Source organism: Phyllostomus discolor, chromosome 8 (assembly GCF_004126475.2).
Source record: "Phyllostomus discolor isolate MPI-MPIP mPhyDis1 chromosome 8, mPhyDis1.pri.v3, whole genome shotgun sequence".
Lineage (NCBI taxonomy): Eukaryota > Metazoa > Chordata > Mammalia > Chiroptera > Phyllostomidae > Phyllostomus > Phyllostomus discolor.
The window spans coordinates 62324611-62349447 of record NC_040910.2 but is presented as its reverse complement, the minus strand read 5'-3'; the positions used below and the strand labels follow the sequence as shown (position 1 = coordinate 62349447).

At 38.1% G+C, this 24837-nt stretch overlaps 1 protein-coding gene across 1 annotated transcript; it reads right to left on the bottom strand.

The window, feature by feature from the left end:
• ZNF286A (zinc finger protein 286A) lies at positions 1 to 24837 on the bottom strand. Its single transcript, XM_028534453.2, is given in 7 exon segments — positions 1 to 4405; positions 17517 to 17609; positions 19643 to 19757; positions 23120 to 23205; positions 24105 to 24149; positions 24152 to 24310; positions 24708 to 24837. Coding segments are annotated over 7 exon segments (1737 nt in total). The 5' UTR covers positions 24715 to 24837; the 3' UTR covers positions 1 to 3173.

The following is a 24837-nucleotide window of genomic DNA, read 5'->3' as shown; positions in this document are numbered from 1 at the left end:
CCCACTATTTCCCCTAAGTGAGTGGTGCTGTACTTGGCCCAAGGACTCTTTCATAGAAATATCCTTCCTCTACTCTAACCTTCTCACAGATACACGGGTTGTAGAGAGTATTCCCCAATCTATGTCTCAAGAAGTTGTGAAGTTCATATGAATAATTAGAAATGCGATTGGTTTCCTGAATGATATGAGAGTATTTTCATGGTTGGTCTTTTTTTTTTACCTCTTAAAATATGCTTAAATTAGGAGAACTTAAGAGCAATTTACAAAAGTTTCTGACAATAAATATATAAATATTTTTACTGACAGTGGGCTAATATGAACAGTCAAATTTGGGTTATAGGTAACCAAAAACATTTGAAAAGCAGACCGCTAAAACTTCCAGGATTCATGTCAATATACAAACCCATAGATTTAACACCAAGTATAAAAAGAACAAATACTGAAATGTAAAGGGCCAGAGTTCTCAGTAAAATTAACAGCAAATCCTTTACCACCACTTAAACTATAATTAAATTACAAGAATGTTTGTGTTCCCCCAAAATTCAGGTTGAAACCTGATCCCAATGTGATGGTATTAGGAGGTGGGGCCTTTAAAAGGTGATTAGGTCACGATGGCAGAACTCTCATGAACAGGGTCAGTAACCTCATAAAAGAGGACACAAAGCTTCCTTGTCCTTTCAGGATGTGAGTATACAGTGAAAAGGTGGCCGTCTTTGATGGGAACCATGAATCCCCTCATCAGACAATGAATCTGCTGGGGCCTTGATCTTAGACTTCCTACTCTCCAGAACTGTGATAATGTTGAACGTTGTGTATAAGCCACTCAGTCTAAGATATTTTGTTATAGCAGCCCAAATGAACTAAGATAACACTTCATTAAAATACGTGTGTATACATACATTAAGAGAGAGAGGGAGAGAAAGGGAAGGGGAAGGGGAGGGGGAGGGGAAAAGACTCTATATAATTTATTGTGTACCAGGTCCTTTACTTGCATTTTCATATTTAGTCCTCACAACAACCATATGAGGGATGATTTATTCTAAAAAAACTGAGACTCAGAAAATAAGTAGCCTTCCAAGGTCACAGACTTGCTAAACAGAGGTGGCAGTATTAAAACCCAGCTTTGAAAAGTCCATGCTGATGTTATTTTATTAGTCAAATTTTGGCCCCCAAATGATGCATTTACTGTCATTCAAGCATTTGGCACATTAAGAAATAGCAAGTACCTTAGGCTTTTCAGGATATATATATATATATATATATACTCTCTGCTGCAACTACTCATCTCTGTCATTCTAGTATAAAACAGCCAAACAACATGTAAGTGAATGTGTGATTGAACTCCAATTAATCATTACTTACAGAAATAGTAGTAGAAATACTTGGTCTACAGGTCCAGACCACAGTTTGTCAATTCCTGCTTTAGAACATTATTGATTAAGGTGATGAAAAGGGTTGAGCTCCCTTTCCTTTATTTTGTTCATCAGCCATTCTCCTACCCTGACCTCTCAGACCTTGAGCCTTCCCAACCATCTCTACCCCTTTCAATTTGTTTTTAAAAATTCTTTACAAAACCTTTTCCAAGTCCTTTCAGCCCCATTTCTTTCATACTGTTGGATTTCAATCATTGCTGAATTTATACTTGATCCATCCTTAATGATCTTGCTCTCCACTACCACCACTTTAAAACTTTATTCTACTTTTCTTCAATAATAGAACTAAAGTCTACAGAGAAGGAATTATAAGTCACAGGCATATCAAGAAAGGAGCAAAACATGGACTGGTGCTGCATGTTCATAAAAGGTAGAATTAGAAGAAGAAATCTATAACTACTGTTTCCCTCTACTTTTTCTATAATCTTTTCACATAATATGTATTAGTAGAATAACAACAAAAAATCTTAACTTTTATATAATGTTTTGCTAAATATTTATCTGAACTTTTGCTTTTGTGTTCCCAATCACATTACTGGTCTTTGGTCACCCATGTAAGTATATCAATATATCATGTGGTTTCATGCCTTTTCAATGTTCTTTATGGCTCTGGGATATAGCAAAGACTAACTAACATACAGAGAGAACAAGAACAAAAAATGTGGGCATACATGAAGGTCAAAAACGGCAACTTCTTCAAAGAGAGAAGCTGCTTATTGTCAAGTGAGTCACTATTTAACCTAGCTGACAGGAAGGTATTTCTCTCATTCCTTCAGTTCCTTTTCTATCTTACAGTTGCTCCAGTTATTTTTCTGGACTAGGATCCTAAATATGCTAACACATTAAACCCATCAACTTTCAGATCCTCAATATCCCAGTGACTTTTTCTCAAAGTGACAAATCATCGATTACAGAAAGCAGAATAATGTAAAGGAATGAAATCTCACTAATACTGTCATTATAGAAAACCAATGATTTATTCAATGAATGCCATGGATAAGAAAAGAGGGACTTGATCAAAACTATATTTAAGATTCTGACCCATACTACTTCAGGGTAACTTCCAAGCAAGTAGAAAATGAAGTTCTACCCAGCAATTATCTAAATCTATGACCAGCATAACCCATGTAAATGTAACATACAGCCAGCTGTAAATACATTCTATTTCTGTTAATCAAATTAGAGAATAGCCTTTGTGGAGAGAGAGGAAATTCAAAGCATATTTCAACTTTTAACCTTTAACTTTCTATAGCTAATATTAAAGAAATGACACTGGAGAAATGAAAGTATCTGTAAATGTAGATTTCTACTTTGGATTCAAAGAGGAGCAACTCTGTATTTCTGATGATAAGGATATGAACCCTCTGCCTAACATACCCAATAAGAATTTCCTTGCAAAGTGAAAAGCTTTAACAGGGCTATAATGTGAAAAACAGAGAAAGAAACTGGATTCCAGATTTATTATATTGCTACCCACTACTAAGGATTTCTTGAATTTCACAAAAGGGTACTGGGGAAGGGTTAGGGATCAAAACCTGAAATATCTGGAAAGTATCTTTCATAATTATCAAATCAATGGATATAAGGAACATTTTGTTTACGGCTCAAAAATACATACTATGCAAGTAAAATTAGATGCATACAAAATTGGTCCATAAGCAGCATTTTAAGGGTCACTTATAACTCCTATATTTAACACAGTGATAAAACCAACTTACATTTCTTCACAGTTAGTAATTTTCAGGGTTGCTCTTCTGTATGAATTCTTTGATGTCTGATGAGGGATGAACTACACTTAAAGCTTTTCCCACATTCATTACATCTATAGGGTTTCTCTCCAGTATGAGTTCTCTGATGTTGAATAAGAGCTGATGAATGAATAAAGGCTTTTCCACATTCATTACACTTGTATGGTTTCTTTCCAATATGAATTCTTTGATGTTTAGCAAAGTTTGAACTCCGGCTGAAGGTTTTCCCGCATTCATTACACTCATAAGGTTTCTCTCCAGTATGAATTCTTTGATGCTGAACAAGATGTGTGCTCTGACTAAAGGTTTTTCCACATTCACTACATTCATATGGCTTTTCTCCAGTATGAACTCTCTGATGTTTAGTAAGGGATGAGCAATGGCTAAAAGCTTTCCCACATTCCTGACATTTATAGGGTTTCTCCCCAGTATGAGTTCTTTGATGTTTGATGAGTGCTGATGAATGAATGAAAGCTTTATCACATTCATTACATTCATAAGGCTTCACTCCAGTATGAATCAACTGATGCTGCACAAGATGGGTACTTCGATTAAATCCTTTCCCACATTCACTGCATTCATAAGGTCTCTCTCCAATGTGAATTCTCTGATGTATTGCAAGGGAGGAACTTTCTGTGAAGGCTTTCTTGCATTCACTGCATTCAAAGAGAATTCTAGTATGAGTTCTCTGATGTTTAGTTAAATTAGCTCTGTGGCTAAAAGATTTCCCACATTCACTGCAGCTATAGGGTTTCTCTCCAGTATGGACTCTCTGGTGTCGAATAAGCACTGAATGGTAAGTGAAGAGTTCACCACAGTCATTACATTTATGAGGTTTTTTCTCTTTATAGATTCTCTGCTTCTTCCTTAAGTTTGGTTTCTGCTTCAGTCTTTTTTCAAGTGTATGAAAGGCATAGGTTCCTTTTGGAACTCTGTCCTGATGGAGAAGGGCAGATTTCTGACTAAAGTTTTTCCAATATATATGATGCTCGTGAGCTCTTTCTTCAGGGAGTGAATTCATGTAAGTGAACATTTCTCTCAAGTGTCTCCCCTGATTTCCTTGCTGATTCTCTAACAAATTTTCACATTCAAGAGTTGTTTCCAAGTTGGTGTCATAGACACTATTCCCTGTCAGTCTGTCTATTATTGCAATTTGGCATGATTCTTCTTTGGAAAAATTTTGCTCTGAAGTTGAATCTTTGCTCTCAGGTCTACTTTCCAACTCTGAAAAAAACAGGAAATACATATTTCCTTCATTTCTGTGCTCAACAAAAAGGTGGTTGTGTAATAGGTAAGAGCTAATGAAGGTGAAAAGCATGCCTTCAATGAATAATTGGATTTGACTCATGAAATGATTCACAAAGAGGGATAAATGGAGGGAAATTAAGAGAAAATAAACAGACCATATCTAGGAAAGTGAATAGGGGGAGAAAAAAACCAGAAATAAAGGAAGGATGCAGATAAAAAAATCTATCACTGGGTGAACAGGAAATGAGCGTACTAAAATACCACTGTAGTAATAAATATCCAGCCAGTTATCACCTTAGTATTGAAGACAACTATAAATTATAAACTTTCAGTCATCCAATCCTATTTATATCCAACTCTGCATTCTATTTCCAGTTTCATTTTCCCTAACAATGTTTTAATAATATGCCCCTGGTCAAAATCTCCTATGAGCTCCCAAAGACAAAATGGTAAATATATGAGATTATATATGCACAAGATTATCTATTACTACACTAACTAGGGTAGCAAAAACTGGTAACATTATCAAATATCCTACTCTAGAGTGCTGATTAAATAAACAATGGTATATACATACAATGGAGTACCTTGCAACTTTTAAAAAATAAGAAAGATGTCTAACTGCTATAATCTTCAGGATATATTAAATTAAAAAACCCAGCAAACTACAAATTAATGTGTATTGACTGTTACTTTTTGTGTGGAGAAAAAAGGGGAAATAGAAATATATAGACATATTTGGTTATATTTACCAAAACCAACACCACAAATAAAATATTAATAAAAATGGTTACTTATGTAGAAAGTAACAGAACAGAGGAGGGCAGGGATGGAGCTAGATTTCTTTAAATATATCCAATATAAATAAATTAGAATTTTTATATCCAATATAAAACTGTAAAGCTAAAACAATTTAACAAGTGTGGTTTAAAGGAATAAAGAGATCAATAAAACAGAACAGTGAATCTTTCGGTCAAGATGGCAGCGTAGGCAGACATGGCTAGCCTCTTCACACAACCACATCAAAATCAGAAGTAAAATATAGACCAACCATCACTCAGGAATGTCAGAAATCGAGCTGAATGGAAGTCTAACAACTATGGAGTTAAAGAAACCACATCCATCCAGACTGCTAGGAGGGGTGCATACATCGAACAGGCTGTTTACACATCCACATGTGGTAGATGAAAATTCAGGAGAGGTATCTCGGGAGTGAGGAATCCCAGCCACACACCAGGCCCTCCAGCCCAGGGTTCCAGTGCCAGGAAGATAAGGCCCCACAATGTTTGGCTGCACAAATCAATGGAGATTGAGTCGGTGAAAGAAACTGCTGGAGCCCTAAGCAGTTTCTCTTAAAGAACCGAGACACGGACTCACCTACTCAGATTCCCTCTGGGCTCTGGCAATGGAGTGGTGGCTTGAGTGCACCAGTGGTCTGCAGGGGGAGGCTGAGGTGTCTGGCATAAAGTCGACCAGAGGCCATTATCCTTTTTCTAGGCCCCACCCCCACCGGCAGACTGGTGCCACATCTAAGATTCCAACAACCTAGCTAACACTGATCTACCTCAGAGATCACCAGAGAATCCACCCCACCCAACTAATGGGTCCACCCAAGCTACTTTTCCATATGAATGGTCTTAGCTCCTAAATCCTACCAAATAAGCAATACCTGGCTTCAGTGAGTCCTAGCAGTAGCCAGATTAGAGTCATAGCCTGGTTTCACCTGGGCATCTCCAAGCCCAGCACAAGTAGCAGCCATCTCAGATTGCTTTACAGCTCTGGCAGGGTGCCCTGGACAAAACACAGGTGGGGGCTGACCTTGGCCTGTACCAGCTGGGAAACCCAAGGGCCAGTGTACCCAGTGGACAGCTACAGACTACATCAGAGCACCACCACTCTGACCCTACACAGCTGAATCCCCATGGAGGGTGGAGGTTGGTGGTCAGTGGTCACTGCCAGTCCTTGCAGCTCACTGGCTTGGGTAAATCCCTCCCACTGATCTGCCAACAGCAACCAAGGCTTAACTACAAGAGGGTGTACTCAGCCCACACAAAGGGTGCACCCTGAGTACTCAGCTTGGATGATAGGGGAAGCTGTACCATGGGACCCTACAGGACATGTACTACTTTAGGCCACACTACCAAGACACAGGGTCAAAGCAGCTCTACCTATTACATAGACACAAACACAAGGAGGCTACCAAAATGAGGAGACAAAGAAACACGGTCCAAATGAAAGAACAGAACAAAACTCTAGAAAAAGAGCTAAATGAAATGGAAATAAGCACTCTATCAGATGCAGAGTTCCAAATGCTGTTTATAAGGATGCTCAAGGAACTTAGTGAGGACCTTAGCAGCATAAAAAAGACCCCAGTCAGAAGCAAAGGATATAAATTCAGAAATAAAGTCAAGTATATATAGGAATTAAGGACAATATAACGATGGTATTTTAGTCAGTGAACTAAAGATAATTTGTTTTTCCAATAAATGGAGCCATGACTGATTACACATTTAGGAAAAATTAAGTTAAATCTGTCCCTCATTCCATATAGCAAAATGATTCTATTCACTCATCTCTATACTCTTCTATCCATTTATTCAGCAATTATCTATTGAATACCTACCATCTACTAGGCTCTATTCTGGGTACTGGGGAAAACACACACAGTCCCTATGCACAAGAGAGAATTTAATCTAACATTCACAAATACATATAAAATTGTACCTGTAGTAAGTAGTAAGAAATAAACAAGTGATGCTATGAAAGAATGTAAGAATGGGAATCTAGAGGGAAGAGGGGAGGCTTCCCTGAGGAAGTAAAAGTTTCACTTCAGCTGTGGTTCAAGGGAGTATTCTACGTAATAGGTATAAAAGTACTGACTTGAGTGCTTCTAGTAGAGGGAACAATATGTACAGAAGCCCTGAAGTGAGAGGAGCATTCAAGAAAAGCACAGTTGTTGAGAGCATGGATTCTGGGATCAGAAGGCACAGATTTAATCTCAACTCTGCCCCTTATTAGTTGCATATTTGGGACAAGTTATTTAACCCCTCTACTTCAGTTATCTGTAAGATGAGCAATAACACCAACCTAAATAAGCCATAAATGAGAATATTTATAAAGCATTTAAAACGGACACAGCATAAGTGCTACACATAAAATATTCATATGAGGTTTGTATAAGTAGATAGAGAACTCAAAGTGTGGCCCATGGACCTCTAGGAGTGTAAGTTAAACACTATTTTCTTTATTATTATTATTATTATTACCAGAGGACATGATTATTGATTTCAGAGAGAGGGAAAGGGAGGGAGAAAGAGAGGAAAGGAACATCGGTGTGAGAGAGAAACATCAATTGGTTGCTCTGTTTGTACCCCCCAACCAGGGATACCAGCAACATAAGCATGTGCCCTGACCGGGAATCAAAAACCATGACCCTTTGGTTTGCAGGATGATGCCCAATCAACTAAGCCACACTGGCCAGGGTCAAAACTATTTTCAAAATAATATTTAAATGTTACCTTTTTCATTGTCATTACATTTGCACTGATGTTACAAAAGTAATGGTAGTAAAATTGCTCATGACTTAGCATGATTCAGGACAATGCCACCAAATTTATTAGCAGTTATTGTATTCTTCCCACTACGTACTCTTAGTTTAAAAAGAAAAGCCAGTTTCACTTAAAAATGTCTGAGTAAACATTATTAATTTTATTAAACTTCAAACCTTGAGTATATTCCTTTTTAATGTTCTGGACATTCATAAAACAATTCCACCCATATCACAGTATGACGGTGGTCTTGAAGATAACCACTCATGAGATAGTCTGAGTTGTAAGCTGAACTAGCCACTTTCTTCATGCATTGCAATTTTTCTTGAAAGAATGACTAATGGACAAATTATGTTATTCATGTTGGACATTTGCCATATATTTTCTTAAAAATGAACAAAGTGAGCCTGTCACTTCAAGAAAAATGACTGACAGTATTTCATAAAAGTTGAGCTTTCAGGAAAAAATTAGAATTTTGCAAAACCTAACTACCATCGATAGTATGATAGCTATTCCAGGGCCCAATTGCTGGTCTTCCTAATACTTAATGACTTTTCTGACAAAGTCAGTGGTGATATTAAAAATTGTTATTTTTAATGTGTAATATAATGTATCCATTTTGGAAGATCTGCATAACTCAGTGAACTACTATTTTCCAAAATATTTAATAGATTTTAATTTAAGGCTATGAAAAACTCATGGATTTGCTTTTGGCTGCCACAGTTATTTAATCTTTAAGAAACTACCACTTGCCCAGTTTTGCCCAGAACACCTACAAGTACAGGAAGAGTCTACAAAATACTCTCCCTTTTCCAACTATTTTTTGGTGTGAGGCTGGATTTATTTCATACACATCAACCAGAACAATATATCATAACAAACTGCATTCAGAAACAAATGTGACAATACACTTGTCTTCTATTAAGCCATAAAGAGACTTGTAATAATGTAAAACAATGCCATTCTCTTCAATAACATCTTTTTGTTATAGAAGATGCTGTTTTTAAAAAACTGTTGTCAGTATTAGCATGTAATGGATTTATAATGAGTATTTAAAAGTGAATTATCTAATGGTTTAAAATAATTCTGTTTTAATTTCTAAGACAGTTAAGTATTGTTAGATCTAACTCCCATGAACAAAAGCCCATTAGGGTCCTCAATAATTTTTGGAGTTAAATTAGGTCCTATGATGCCAAAACTTTGAAGAACCACTAAGACAGAGTACAAAAACAGGGGGAGGATAGGTATAAGATAAGGTTGGAATAATTAAGTAAAAGATTTTTCAAGATATTGAACATATCAGAGATGTTGGCTGTTATGTTAAGAGCAATGGGAAGCCACTGAAATGGCTTTTAAGAAATGGTGTTTAAGAAAAAAGGTACTATCATTAGGTCTGTATTTTGAAAACATCACTGTAACGATATAAAGAATAAAGTACATGGAGGCAAAGGTGGAATCAGGGAGATTATCACTGTCGTCCAGATAAACAAAAGGGAGATGGAGGCATGTTAACAACAAAGAAATAGAATTAGACAAATACAATGAAGAACTGGGTAAAGGAGAGGGAAGTGTACATACATGTATGTTTGTTCATACATTTATGGCTTGTAAAATTTGATAAAACAGTGAATATCATTAAGACAATTATCGGGAAAAAGATCCCTACTGGGCAAGGAAAATGTGGGCATATATCAGGCATTCAGTTTTAAATATGTTGTTTTTGAAGTGTCTTTGGTATAAGCAAATGGAGCCATCAAATAGTTGCATAAATGTTCAGAATAGGAGCCCCAAGAGAAGTCTAGGATAGAAATACAAATTTGGGATTCATCTTGATAAGAGATAATAATTTGGCTATGGAAATAGATGAGACTGCTGAAAAAGAAAGCCAAGGCTTCAAAAGGTGACTAGCTGGATAAATCTGGCCCTCAGACATGTTTGGTCCACATTGTTATACAAATTTTTGAGATTAGCTGCCAACAGTTAAAAATAGAAAGATTTCATATAAACGTTCAAATTTTGGGTTTCTCTTGGAAAAGACCTAAAAAACTAGATGCATACTGAATGACAGCCCACTATTTTTCTAAATAAAGTTTTATTGGAACAAACCCATACCCACTCATTTACAAACTGTCTATGATTGTTTTCATCCTCCCATGGCATATTGAATGGTTGCAGCAGATAACATATGTCCCACAAAGCCTAAATTATTTACCATATAGCTGTTTACATAAAAAGTTAGCCAGCTCTTGAGGTAAAGCTAATGGAGTGATGGCTACCCCTTTCAGTTGAGACATATGCTCCTCCAGTTTGCTTGCTTCACTCAATTATATTACCTTGGCCCATGCAGGCACTCAGGTTTACAATCCCAGGTTATAGAGGGAAGGGAGATTCAAACCAAACATTGAGCAACCCAAACTTAATTGTTCAGAATAGAAAAGCTAAGAAGATACAGTCAGAAAAGTAAGAGGCAATTCCAAATGGATTAAAGATTTAAAGAAAAAATTAAAAGACAAATATACTAGAAGAGAAGAAAAGCGAATATTTCTATAATCTTGGAGTGTTTCTAAAAACGAATCAAGACACAGAAAATAAAAGATTGTACAACACAAAACTAAAAGGCAAAAACTAGAAAAATATCTGTAACATAACAAAGAATAAATACCTCATATATGGAGAGTTCTTATATATTACTAAGACAATGGCAATACCTTCCACAAAAAAAAAGGATAATGGAAGTTAGTAGGCAAATCACAAAAATGAACAGGCCTACAGGGCAAACAGACATACCCGCCCCACAGGGAAGATTTTAAAACTCTCTCTATATTCAATAAAAGAAGATTAAGGTAAGATTTTCTTTGATATACATACTATAAAGTATAATAATTAAAACAGTACATTTTTGGAACAGACAGACAAGTATACCAGACAGCCTAGAAACAGACACAAGTTTATATGGGACCTGAATTTAGCACAGAATTAGCATTACAAATCAGTGATAAGAGATAAAATTTTAAAATAAATAATGCTGGACTATTGGCTGTAAGCATGAAAAAAAGATAAAATTTGTTCCTTATGACGCTACATATGGAAAAAAATTACCTGTTAAACAAAACTTGAACATTTTAGGATAAAGTACAGATTACCTTCAACACTCGAATAAGGAAGATAATTCACAAGGAGCACAAAGTATTAAAAATTGATAAATTTGCTAACATTAAAAAATTTAAGTTCTGTATGCATAAGACACAATAAAATAAAACAAACCACTGAATAAAGAACCATTTTTTTCTCACTGATTTATAGTGGTACTTCTGTCATTTATCAGCACCTAAAATATAAAGAACCCAACAAATCAAAAAATATTAATGGCCCAATTTAAGAAAACAGGCAAAGGATATCAAAAGATAACTTACAAAGAAACCAAAATAGTTAATACCCATATAAAATACTCAAATTCACTCATAACCAGAGACACATAATTAAAAAGTATGAAATATATAACATCCATTGGACTGGCAGGTGGGGTGGAGACGTGGACAGAGATGTGGAAACATGGGATGGGCTGGTCCCACACCCACGTGTAGCAAATAAAAATCGGGAGGGATATCTTGGGAGCAAGGGGTTCCAGCTCCACACCAGGACCCCAACCCAGGGTTCCAGTTCTTGGAAGATAAATCAGTGGCTTCTAGCTATAAAAACCAATGGAGATAGAGTCAGTGAAAGAAACTTTTGGATTCCAGGGCAATTTCTGTTAAAAGGACCACAAAGAGACTTACTTAGACTCACTCCCGCTCAGCTCCATCATTAGGACAGCAGCTTGAAAGGCAGCAGTGGACCTGGCTCGCATAGCTCAGTGGATTGAGCGTGGGCTGCGAACCAAAGTGTCGCAGGTTTGATTCCCAGTCAGGGTACATGCCTGGGTTGCAGGCCATGACCCCCAGCAACAGCACATTGATGTTTCTCTCTCTCTTTCTCCCTCCCTTCCCTAAAAATAAGTAAATAAAATCTTAAAAAAAAAAAAAAAGAAAGGCAGCAGTGGAATGCAGGAAGGAACTGGCATCAAGGTGAGAGCTGGGGAACAGCTTTCTCCAAGACAGAATTGCTGGCAGAGGCCATTGCTCCTCTTCTGATCCCTCCTCCCACAGAGCCACAGAGCACATATCTGAGACTCCATCAACCTGGCTCACACTGCTTGCCTCACCTTGGTTATTCCCTAAGACTCCATCCCACCCAACTTATAGGCCTACCGAAGTGGTTAACAGTGGCTTTTCCATATGAATTACTTGCCTTGATTCATGCTTCTGATCTTCCCAAATCCTCTCAAACAAGCAGCAGCTGGCCTCAGCGAGCACTCACACCTTGCTAAGAAGCCCCAGGCCCCGCACTAGCAGTAGCTGGCCTCGGTTCGTATTTGTCCTCGCAGGGACACCTTCAAGCACAGCATAAGAAGCAGCCAGTTGCAGACTGCTTTATAGCTTGTGTCAAGTAGCCCCAGATGGAATACAAGCGGCCACCAGAGCCCCACTGAAGTAGGTCTGGCTCTGTGGAGTGGGTGCCTGCATAGTTGATCCTCCATGGTGGTCAGAGGTTGGTGGTCAGTGGTCACGGCCAGTCCTTGCAGCTGACTGGCCTGGCTAAATCGCTCCCATTGACCTGCCAACAGCAATCAAGGCCCAACTACAAGCTGAGCCCACACAGAGAGCACAGCTTGAGTACCCAGCTTGGATGATAGGGGAGGCTGTGCCACTGGACACCATAGGACACCTATTATATTAGGCCACAGTACCAAGACAAGGAGTCACTGCAGCTCTACCTAATACATAGAAACAAACACAGGACAGGCTGCCAAAATGAGGAGACAAAGAAATATGGCCAAAATACAAGAATGGAACAAAACTGCAGAATAAGAACTAAACATAATGGAGATAAGCAATCCATCAGATGCAGAGTTCAAAACATTAGTTATAAGGATGCACTTATAACTTAGTGAGGACCTCAACAGCATAAAAAAGATCCAGTCAGAAACAAAGGCTACACTAATTGAAATAAAGAACAATTTATAGGAAATCAACAGTACAGTGGATGAACCCAAGGATCAAATCAATGATTTGGAACACAAGGAAGCAAAAAACAACTGACCAGGAATGGCAAGAAGAAAAAAAGAAAAAAAAATGAGTACAGTATAAGGAGCCTCTGGGATAACCTGAAGCACACCAACATTCACCTCATAGGGGTGCCATAAGTAGAAGAGAGACAATAAGAAATTGGAAACCTATTTGAAAAAAAGGAAAAACTTCCTTAACTTGGTGAAGGATATAGACATACAAGTCCAGGAGGTACACAGAGTCCCAAACAAGATGGATGCAAAGAGGATCACACCAAGACACATAATCAAAATGCCAAAGGTTAAAGAGAAAATCTTAAAAGCAGCAAGAGAAAAGTAGGGAGTTTCCATAAGACTATCAGCTGATTTCTCAAAAGAAACTTTGCAGGCTAACAGGAATTGGGAAGAAATGTTCAAAGTGATGAAAACCAAGGTCCTACAACCTAGAATACTCTATCCAGCAAAGCTATCATTTAGAATTGAAGGACAGATAAAGGGCTTCCCAGACTAAAAAAAAAAGCTGAAGGAGTTCATCATCACCAAACCATCATTACCTGAAATGATAAAGGGACTTATTTAAGAACAAGAAGATAAACTTAGAAAAATAAAATGGCAATAAATACATCTCTATCAACAATGGGACCTAAAAAACAAACTAAGCAAGCAGAACAGAAACAGAATCACAGATTCAGATAATAGTTTGTTGGCTGCAGATAGGAGGGGGTATTGGAAGAAGTGAAAAGGTGAAGGGATTAAGAAGCACAATTTAGGATTTCTGGCCAAGGTGGAGGCGTAGGTAGACACATTGTGCCTCCTTGTACAACCAAAATAAGGACAACAAAAATTTAGAAACAAAAATAAATAAATAAATAAACAAAACCAACCAGTACTGACAGAAAATTGAACTGTATGGAATCTGACAACCAAGGAGTTAAAGTAGACACATTCATCCAGACCTGTAGGAGGGGCAGAGTCAGGCAGCCAGGTGGGGAGGGGTCGAGCCAAAAAAAATGTGGTGGCTGGTGGACCCAAGCATGCAAGGTGGCAGCCGGTGGACCCAGCAAGGCAGTGGATTGTGGAGGCAGCGGATTGTGGCAGATTGTGGCGGATTGTGCAGTACACAAGGTGGCTAGAAAATTGGGTGGTCCCACATTTGCGTACAGATAAACCAGGTAAAACTGGGGAGTGAGATAGGCCCCACAACTCAGGGTTCAAGCATGGGGAAATATAGTCTCAAAACACCAGCTGAAAATACCTGTGGGGGTTAAGGTGCAGGGAGAGACTCCCAGACTCACAGGATAGTTCGTTGGAGAGGCCCACGTGGTCCTAGAATGTACACAAACCCACCCAACAGGGAATCAGCACTAGAAGGGCCAGTTTGCTTGGGAGAAGCGGCAGAAGTGACTGAAATCTGGCAGAGAGCTGAGCAAGCGCCATTGTTCCCTCTTGGACCCCTCCCCCACATACAGCGTCACAGCACAGTGACTGGGTTGACCCGCCCGGGTGAACACCTAGGGCTCTGCCCCTCACAACATAAAAGGCACATCGATATAAAAAAAATGGCCCAAATGAAAGAACAGATCAAAGCTCCAGAAAAAAATACAACTAAGCAACGAAGAGATAGCCAACCTATCAGATGTACAGTTCGAAGCACTGGTGATCAGGATGCTCACAGAACTGGTTAAATTTGGTTGCAAATTAGATTAAAAAATGAAGTCCACACTAAGTGAAATGAAGGAAAATATACAGGGAACCAACAGTGATGGGAAGGAAACTGAGATTCACATCAATGGAGTGGACCAGAAGGAAGAAAGAAACAATCAAACAGAAAAGAATGAAGAAATAAGAATTCAAAAAAATGAGGAGAGGCTTAGGAACCTCCAGGACATCTTGAAACCTCCCAACATCCAAATTATAGGGGTACCAGAAGGGGATGAGGAAGAGCAACAAGTGGAAAAGTTATTTGAACAAATAATAAAGGAGAACTTCCCCAATCTGGCAAAGGAAATAGACTTCCAGGAAGTCCAGGAAGCTCAGAGAGTCCCAAAGAAGTTGGACCCAAGGAGCAGCACACCAAGGCACATCATAATTATGTTAGCCAAGATAAAAACGAAGGAGAGAATCCTAGAAGCAGCAAGAGAAAAGGAGACAGTTGCCTACAAAGGAGTTCCCATCAGACTGTCAGCTGTTTTCTCAAAAGAGACCTTGCAGGCAAGAAGGGGCTGGAAACTATTCCAAGTCATGAAAGGCAAGGACCTACATCCAAGATTACTCTATCCAGCAAAACTTCCATTTAGAATGGAAGGGCAGATAAAGTGCTTCTCAGAGAAGGTCACGTTAAAGGAGTTTATCATTACCGAGCTCTTATTATATGAAATGTTAAAGAGATTTATTAAGAAAAAGAAGATAAAAAATATGAATAAAATGACAACAAACTCACAATTGTTAACAACCACACCTAAAACTAAAACAAAAACAAAAATAAACTAAGCAAACTACTAGAACAGGAACAGAACCACAGAAATGGAGATTCCATGGAGGGTTAGCAACAGGGGAGTGGGAGGAAGAGAGAGGGGAAAAAGGTACAGAGAATAAGTAGCATAGATGGTAGGTAGAAAATAGACAGGGAGGGTAAGAATAGTATGAGAAATGTAGAAGCTAAAGAACTTATAAGTATAACACATGGACATTAACTAAAGGGGTGGAATGTGGGTGGGAGACGGTGTGCAGGGTGGAGGGGAGTGAAGGGGGAAAACGGGACAACTGTAATAGCATAACCAATAAAATATATTTTAAAAAGCACAATTTAGTTACAGAACAGTCATAGGGTTGTAAAGTACAGTATAGAAAACAGAAAAGCTGAAGAACTTATATGCATAACCCATGGACATGAACAAAGGTGTGGGTATTGCCTGAGGGACTGGGGGTGCTGGGTGGAGGGGGGCAAAGGGAGAAAATCTGGGACAACTGTAATGGCATAATCAATAAAATATAATTAAAAATATGATATATCATTTCATATCCATGAGACTGACAAAAATTACTAAATCTAATAGTGTCAACTATTGGCCAGAATGGTGGTGGAACACTGGCAGTTTCTAATAAAGCTAAACACATGATACATTAAGACCTAGTTATTCTTATTCTGTTATCCATCTTAAACCAACTCTTAAGATGAACGTAAGGAATCAATAAAAGGATGATCACTGCAATTCTCTTATTGATGGCAAAAAAGTAAAAATAAACTGTTCAGTTTATTCACACAATGGACTTGTTCCATAGTAGTTAAAATGAATAAACACAATTCATATGTATTAACACAGATTAATATCAAATACAATGTGAAATTTAAAAACTGAATTATTAAAGTATAATGTACTATATATACATTTTCACACATATGTATATGTGTATACACACACACACACACACACAAACATTAGGATGTTTTATACCAACTGTACAAATTGATTATGTCTAGGAGAAAAAGAATAAAAGAAGTTCAACTAAACCTGTAATGTTTCTTATTTCATAAAGAGTAAAAGATACCACACACCTATAAGAATGGCTAAAATTAAGAAGGCAGACAATATTAAGTGCAGGTAAGGATGCAGAGCAGCTAGAACTCACATAATCTGCTAGTGGAAATGTAACTGGTATAATTATTTTGGAAACCTTATGACAGTATGTACCAAAAGTGAACAAGGACCTACCCTCTAACCCAGCAATTCTACCTAATGTATATATCCAACAGAAATGCATATATGTGTTTGTTAAAAGACAGAACAAACATAGCAGCACTATAAGTAAAAACTGGAACTACCCAAATATCCATCTTAGGGGAACAGGTAAACTAGTATAATGACATAATGAAAGACTGTAAAACAATAAGAATGAATGAACTGCAACTAAATGTAACAACATGAATGTATCTCACAGTAATCTTCAGTGAAGGAAGCCAGGCACAAGAATACATACAATATGATTCTGTTTACATAAAGTTCAAGAACAGTTAAAACTAATCTGAGGTATTAGAAATTAGGATGTTACTCTAAGAAAAAAGGTGACTTAAAGAGGGCATAAGGGTGCTTCTAGGGGTGCTGGTAAGGTTGTTTCTTGATTTGGGTGCTAGTTACACAAATGTATTCAATTTGTGAAAATTCACAGACCTCTCCAGTTATAACTTTATTTTATATTGAAAAAAGGAAGAAAAAGAGGCAAATGAAGCAAAATATTAGCATGTGTTTAATGTAAAACATATGTATATATTTTTTCTTGACTTTTGTATATATTTAAATTGCTATGAAATTTAAAATATTTTAAAAGTAAAAGCATGTAGGCACTTCTAATAGTCTTACTTAAGCACTGAAAAGTGCCAGTTTTTCACTGTCCTGAGGGGCTTTTATTTCTAAAGATTCCCATATACCTAACTCACCTGAATAGCTGCTTTTGGGTACTTTTTTCTCAAGCATCAATGGGTCCTTTCCACTCTCCAAATTGTAGTTCTCAGGCTTGGAAACTGGAAGCCCTGCTCATTAAAAGTTAAAAGAAAGAGAGAAAGAAGTGGGACTTAGTTTTTGTGGTGGGCACAATCATCTATCCTAGAGCATAGTGCCAAACCCCTGATATGCAAAGAGGACAGAGGATTACAGGAAGACATGCAGTGAAAGAAGATGGACCTCTCCACGAAGCTTAAAATATCTGCAGTAGGAGTCTGTTTTTGCCTGTCAAAAAGAAGAGAATTTATCTTTCTTTACTGAGGAAGTTCCAGGGAGACACTGCAGATCAATCCCTAGCTTAGGGAAGAAGCTGGAGAAAAAAGGACCTCAGTGGCAGCACCACAAAGTTGTGACTGTGGTGACTAGAACTGTCTTCTGCTTTTTCCTCCTTCCTTCTTTAGTTACTAGAACTTCCCATGCCCATACAAACACACATGCAGGTGGTCACAGGGTCCAAACTGGCCAGAGTACCCTATTTCCCTGGCTCTAGTAGTTGTGTTTCACTGATCAATATGTGACCCTATCTACAGAAACTCCCAGGACAAAAACACTACCTTTTTTCCCTTAGTTTTCTAACTGGAAGGATAATATAAGCATAGAGCTGCCAGTGGCCATCTCTGCCACATGGGGCAGTCCTAGGAATAAAACCAATTCAGGGCAAAGTCAAACCATGTGATTAAAATAAATAAATTCCTGATAATATATTTGATTCCCTGAATGAAGATTTTGTTCTCCCTGAGAAACAGAATCTAGCATCTACCTAGACCCATCTCTCTTAATTAGCAGAAGCCTTCACCACCAGGGGCTGGACTGCCAAACTGCTACCTGGGCACAGTGGCGGAAACCCAGGGCAGCTGGGAGAAGGGAATGGAAAAATAAAAGAAGTATTTACCCCTGTGGGAAGGGTAGGAATACACACTAGGCCCAGCATTATGACTGAAGGAAGAAAGAAATATTTATAAAGTCCACACCTTCTAATCTAGATTCACAATGCTCAGGTAAGAGCGAGCTTAATCAGATAAAAAAACACTCCATTTTTTTCCACCTCCCATCAACATACTAACAGATTAACTCTTTTGTGGAAAGATAAGTAAATAACCAAATTAACTTCATAAAACCACATTTTGAAGGCATAAATGGGCAGTAACTGTTGGGCTACAGTACTTGACAGAAGCAAACATATATAGTACTCACATTCACCTTGATATTTGCAAATCATGGTGTGGACAGTACAGTTCAAGTAAAAAGCAACAGTCTTACTGCTGCAGGGAGAGACTGCAATGTAGTTCTATCAAATGACTGTGATTTAAGAAACACAGCCAATACAGGAAGTACCTACAGAGAAAGACCACTAAAATCTATATGCAAATACCATTTAATTTTTTTGAGTCCTGAGCTGTACATACAAAAATCACAACTTTAAGTTAGCCAGTAGAACACAACAGTTAGGGGGATAAAATGCTGAAGAGAGAATTTAGAAACTAGATTTCTAGAAATCGAGGTTGTACTTTATTCCATATCAATATAAACTGCTAATGTGGGCTTTTAGTTGAAAACCCGTAAGGTCGAACAAAATTTCTAAGAAGAGAAATACCTTAAAAGTAATTTCCCCTCCCTAGGGCTAAGCACTGTACCTTAGAAATAAGGGGAAAGCAGAAACAGAACCATCTCAACAACAATCAGGCAGGATCAAGGCCATCAACTGTTACTCAATTCCAGAAGCTAGTCGGGAAAAAGCTTATCTTTCTTTAAAAATAGATAAATTTATTTAACTTACAATAAAGAGTTTTTTTTAAAAAATCAATGAAAAGAGAGATTTTTCCCTCTTTGAGCTAATGTGAATTAGGTTTCTGTCACTTGAATCCAAAGAATCCTAATACAAAACAAGCATAGTCAGTTCACCAAGAACCTAATACAGCAATAGATTTTCTCTGGGGCTAAGGGATGAACATTTATGACTCCTGAACAGAAAAGTAAAGACTCTGTTAAGTTATTTTACTTCCAATAAAGTAGTATGTCCCCATTAGCAGACTGCAGAGTCACAGAAAAAACCCATCCTTACACAGTGAGACCAGGTTCCTATAGTTCTCCAGCATCACATTCCTTTGTGCAGGATCCAGCTTCCCCCACTCCTCTGGGGTGAAGTCCATGGCCACATCCTTGAATGTCATGGATGCCTATAACGCAAAACATACTTTCATTCACCATCTTTCACTCAGCATCCCTTTCACGCCCCCACCTCTCCCCATTGCTGGTGGCCCTGGAGCAGAGGGATTGAATACATTCAAAAGGAAAACAACAAGTGTCCTAACAGTATTCAAATTCTAAATATTCTCTATAAAGTCACTGGCTATCAGTTATGTGCCAGGCATGCTGTGCTAGGTTCAATATGAGAACCAAGAGAAATACAACTATAGTTTTTCCACTAGACACTATAATATTTCTGGGGAATAAAGAGTTAAAACATGAACCAATGACTCAACAATATAGTTTGGTAAAGTAAACAAAATACAGAGAGGAGGAAAAAAGACATGTCTGTATACCTTTCCTTGTGAATCCTCACTAAAAACTTGTAGAATCAATCTAACTAATCAGAAGATGAATTGCAGTACAAGTGCTGTGAATGGAGAAGTCATGGAATGAAAAAACTGACACTGAGCACCACATCCAATTATGCATGGAATGAATTTAAGGCCAAAAACATTAACTGAAAAATGATGACAACAAATTGATTAAGGGGACAGGTAAAACTCACACATGTTTATGTGTAAATATCATAGAATTAAGTTTACATAAGACAGAAAAAATACAAAACTGTAAGGAGGCAGATACATATAAATATTACATGCCTTTTAAAATAAAACCACAGAGAATGGGAATAATATTCTAAGGTTGTTGAAATGAATATATATGAAATGTTACAACTGGATAGAAAACACCTATTTAAAAATTCATGAAGCATTTGCAAAAGTAACAAAGTAAATTTAAATAAATCCCAAAATATAATCAGAACAAAGCAATAACTGATTATTTAAAACACATCAGAATATCAAAATAATAAAATAAAATGCAAAACCAATGACAAATTGCTAAAACCATACTCATAGGTAATATCACAGCTTTAAACACTTCGATTTCATTAAAAAATAATGTAAATAAATGAACAAAGCGTACAAGTCAAGTTAGAGAAAAAACAAACAACTAAGGAAAAAAGAAAGAATTACAGGATAAAATCAGAAATTGAAGGAGGGACAAGAAAAATAGTACTATATCAATGCTAATTTCCTAATTTTGGAAAATAAGAATAAAGCAAGGTAAAATGTTAACTTTTAGAGAATATGAATGGAGAGTATAGAAGAAATCTTTTTAAGATTTATAACATCCTATAAGCCTTAAATTATTTCAAAAACAGTTTCCAAAAAAGGAAATAATCTGAGACTTAAAAACATACAATAATCATCCATGGAAAATAAAATGTAAATTACTAAGTAGCCACTAAGTGGGCAAGAAATTTTGAGGAAAAATGACTGTGATCTTACAATCTGCACATCTACAACTAAACTGACACTCAACAGAAATTTGACCACTAGAAGAAAAAAATCAGAAAAATGCAAACCATTGTACAAAAGGCAGAGAAAATACAAAGAAAGAAAGCATAGTAAACAGAATTATAAAAATCACATGGCAAGACAAATTTGAAACATACAAGGAATCATATTAATGTGAATGAGTTAGTTTCCCTTTAAAAACTGGAAAAAAAGCCAAATCCTGTTTACACAAAGACACTCTTAAAAATACCCCCAAATTGGGGACAGGGTGTGGGAAAAATTAAAGGAAATATCACATGTCTGAATACAGTAGTGCAAGTTCAACAAAAGCATATGGAAGAATATATATCAAACTGTTATCCTTAGGGAAAGGCAGGGGAGTAATATTACTTTCATATTTATCTATGTCTATGCTGTCCACTTGGTTATAATAACCAAAAATTAAAACTTTAATATTTTAAGAAGTCAACAAAAATAGTCCAGGAAAATCTAATAAGGTAGTTGTAATATTAGCATCACACCAAATCGAATGCAATGCAAAAAAGACAAAGAAAATTTTTAAAAATTTCCATAAAAGGTTTTAACCTACCCTGAGGCTCTAACTGTGTTGAATCCAGTATCAAAGTGTCCTCTGGCACTTGTATTCTGCTGCCATGCCTGGCCAGTGTAGTTCAGATAGTATTAATTCCATCTTTGACTCATGGGTGGTATGTGTGTTTCTATCTGTGTGTGCAGGTATATTCCGTAAGTCTGCCCAGTTAGAGAAATACACTTAGATCTGGACAATAACCAGCCCAAGAATGGCCTAATACCCATTAAAGAGTTAATCCCCGGACTTTTGCTGGAATGATTGGGAGGGAAGCTGGCTTTTGTCTCTGATCTTCAATGTGGGAAGATGGAAGCCTAGATTTGGTAAGGGCCAATGCTAGGAGAAAAACCTACTTAAGAGGGAAACCCATAGAGAGAAAAGAAAAGGTCAGTGAAATCAGGGAAATAGGTTCTAATGTTACTACTGAGAACTACTTCTAGTGAGACCTGGATTTTTCAGTTATGTTAGTCAATAAACACCTTTCTTTGTTTACATCAGTTTAAATTGAGCTTTTATCAGCTGCAACTTAAGCTTCTTGACTAATAAAGTCTTCAATACTAACGTAAAGCAGCTAAGAAACATGAAGACAAGCAAGTATATAAGGATCCTGAGAAGTCAATTTTACAAATGGTACCAGTGTTCAATGTGTATTTTTTACACTTGGGATCACAGTAGCAAAGAAAAAGGCTAATTCAGGAATCTTTGGGTTGTAGCATGCCATACACATCATAAAGAATCCTTTCCTCTTACCCAACTTCTTTTAATAAAAATTTCAAACGTATAAATAGTTAAATGAAGTGAATAATATATTAATCACCCATATAGTACAACCAGAACTTAAATTAAAAATTCTTAATATTTGTTCTTGTAGGACAGATTGGAAAGTAAGATGCTTCAATTCTAAACTTCAGCATTCATCATCTTGAAGAGCTGGATTTTAACTATTTAAATTAAGCCTTCCATAGGCATTCCTTTTTAAGCACTCCTTTGAACTTCTGAGTATTTATTATTTTCATAATTCACTTCAGCACAAAAGGTGCTTTCTCAAATTCTTACTTAACAGTCGTGTGTATGTTGTTTCCCCTAGAGAAAAATAAGTTTTAAGATATGTCCATTTTCTTTTAAAATAGTTTCCTAAGTTACCAAGCTCAGAAATCAGCATAATAGTCTAAAGAAGGCTAATGGCTCCTTACATGCCTGTTATACTAGATGAAGAAGACACCGTAAGTCAGCAGAAAACATTTTCTAGTGAGTCCATTAGCCGCCTGAGTAGTCTTAGAATTAGAACTCAGCTCTCCAGATGGCTCTGGTGGGCACAGAAACTCCACATCAGAGAGAAGGGAGTGTGTTTGTGCTCTAAGAAACAGGGTGGAATTTCAACAATCAGTAGCCTCCCACTCACCTGGGATCTGGCTGTGAGGCGCAGAGCTGCCACTTCTCCTTTTTCTGTGCTCTTCTCTTGGGAAAAAGAATCCTGCGAAGACAGAGCTAAGGGCAAGAAAGCAGTCCTTGTGAGATCCAAATGTACCTTGTGATTCAGATTTACAAGGTAAAAATCACTCCACCATACTGATGATGCTCCCTACAAACGCTACAACTTGGAGGGAGCCCAAATGGATCCTTGAGAATGTCCAAGAATGTTGCTACTCGGGGGCTTAAATTCATTGTTGCTATAATCATAACACCTACTTGTAGGCAGTACTCTAATCTACAAATTAGAATAAGTCAATTTATTTCCAAATTTAATCTACATTAAATTAAGAAAAATAGGCTCACTTCTCAAAAAACACCCAACAAGCTTATTTAAACGTAGATTACTGGATCCCGCTTCTAAATATTATTAAGTCTGAGGTGCAATCCAGACATCTAATAAGCACCCAGGGGTAATTCTGACATGAGGTCACAGACCAAACCTCAAGAAAGACTGGGCTAGTCAGTTACTGACTTCTATGCCTGTTTTGTACTACACAAAACAAAAATACTTGCACTTCTGAAATCATAAGATTATTGTGCCAAATGAAATAACAGTTGAGGGAATTTTTTTTTTTTTTGGCCAACCAAGAAGCTAAATGCTCAGACTCACTGATAGTTTGACAAAAAGAACGTGTGAGGAACAGTAATTGAGGCTTTGCTCATGCCTTAGAAGCTAACATTTCGCTCACATTTGGGGGTGGTTTTGAAGGATCGCTGTGCACTAAGCTGCAGTGGAAAGGGGGATGCTCCCATACCAAACCCTCCCTTCTCACTCAAGGAGCCCATCCACGTCCCAGACAAAGGAGACTGGCAGGGCCGTCTGCCAAGAGCCACCTCCCTGAGGCAACAATGATTTCTCTTCTGGAAGAATTTCACCCTGCCACAACACGAGTCAACAATCCAGCAACTCTCACCTCTCTTCTCCGGAATTTCGGCCAAATCTCTCTCCATGATCACCAATCCGCCTGGTTCTGAAGATTCTGATCTCCCTGTCCCTTCAGTTCAGACCTGCCTGGACAGGGGCCTCCCAGTCCTCTTTCCCGCCTTCCCTCTGGGGGCTCCGCGGAGAGGCTTGGATCAAGTCGGATCCGGTTTCTCCTCGGTCCTACGAGGGTGGCACCTGGAAGCCCGGGGACAGCATCCCTGAGACTGGATCCTCAGATGGCTGTTTCTGCCGCTCGGAGCTGTACCTGAGGGAACCGATCTGCTGGGAGAGATGGTGCTGGGGCTGCCGCGGAGGTGCAAGGCGCGTAGAAAAATCCCGCTGTGTTCGGGGCTCTTTGCAAGGCCCGCGACAGCCCCGCGCCCCGCCCATCATGCTCAGCTGGCACCGCGCTCGCACCCGAGTCCCCAGGAGGCGGCACCCGCAGGAGGGCGTAAGGGGGGAGGGGCTCATGATCCGCCCTCGAGGCCCCTTTTACCATTGTGCACTCCAGCCCCGACTCTGCATGGATCGATGCCCAGGGGCCACTACCGAAGCCAATCGGAGAAAAGCCGCCTCAGAACCACCAACTCACCTCCCATCCACGCTCGACAAAGACTACGAACTTCTCGGGCCAGCTTCTTGTCGCGCCTGCGTAAGAAGGAGGGAGCAAGTCTGGAGAGCCTCCCGAAGCCCCAGAACTACGATTCCCAGAAGTCTCTGGG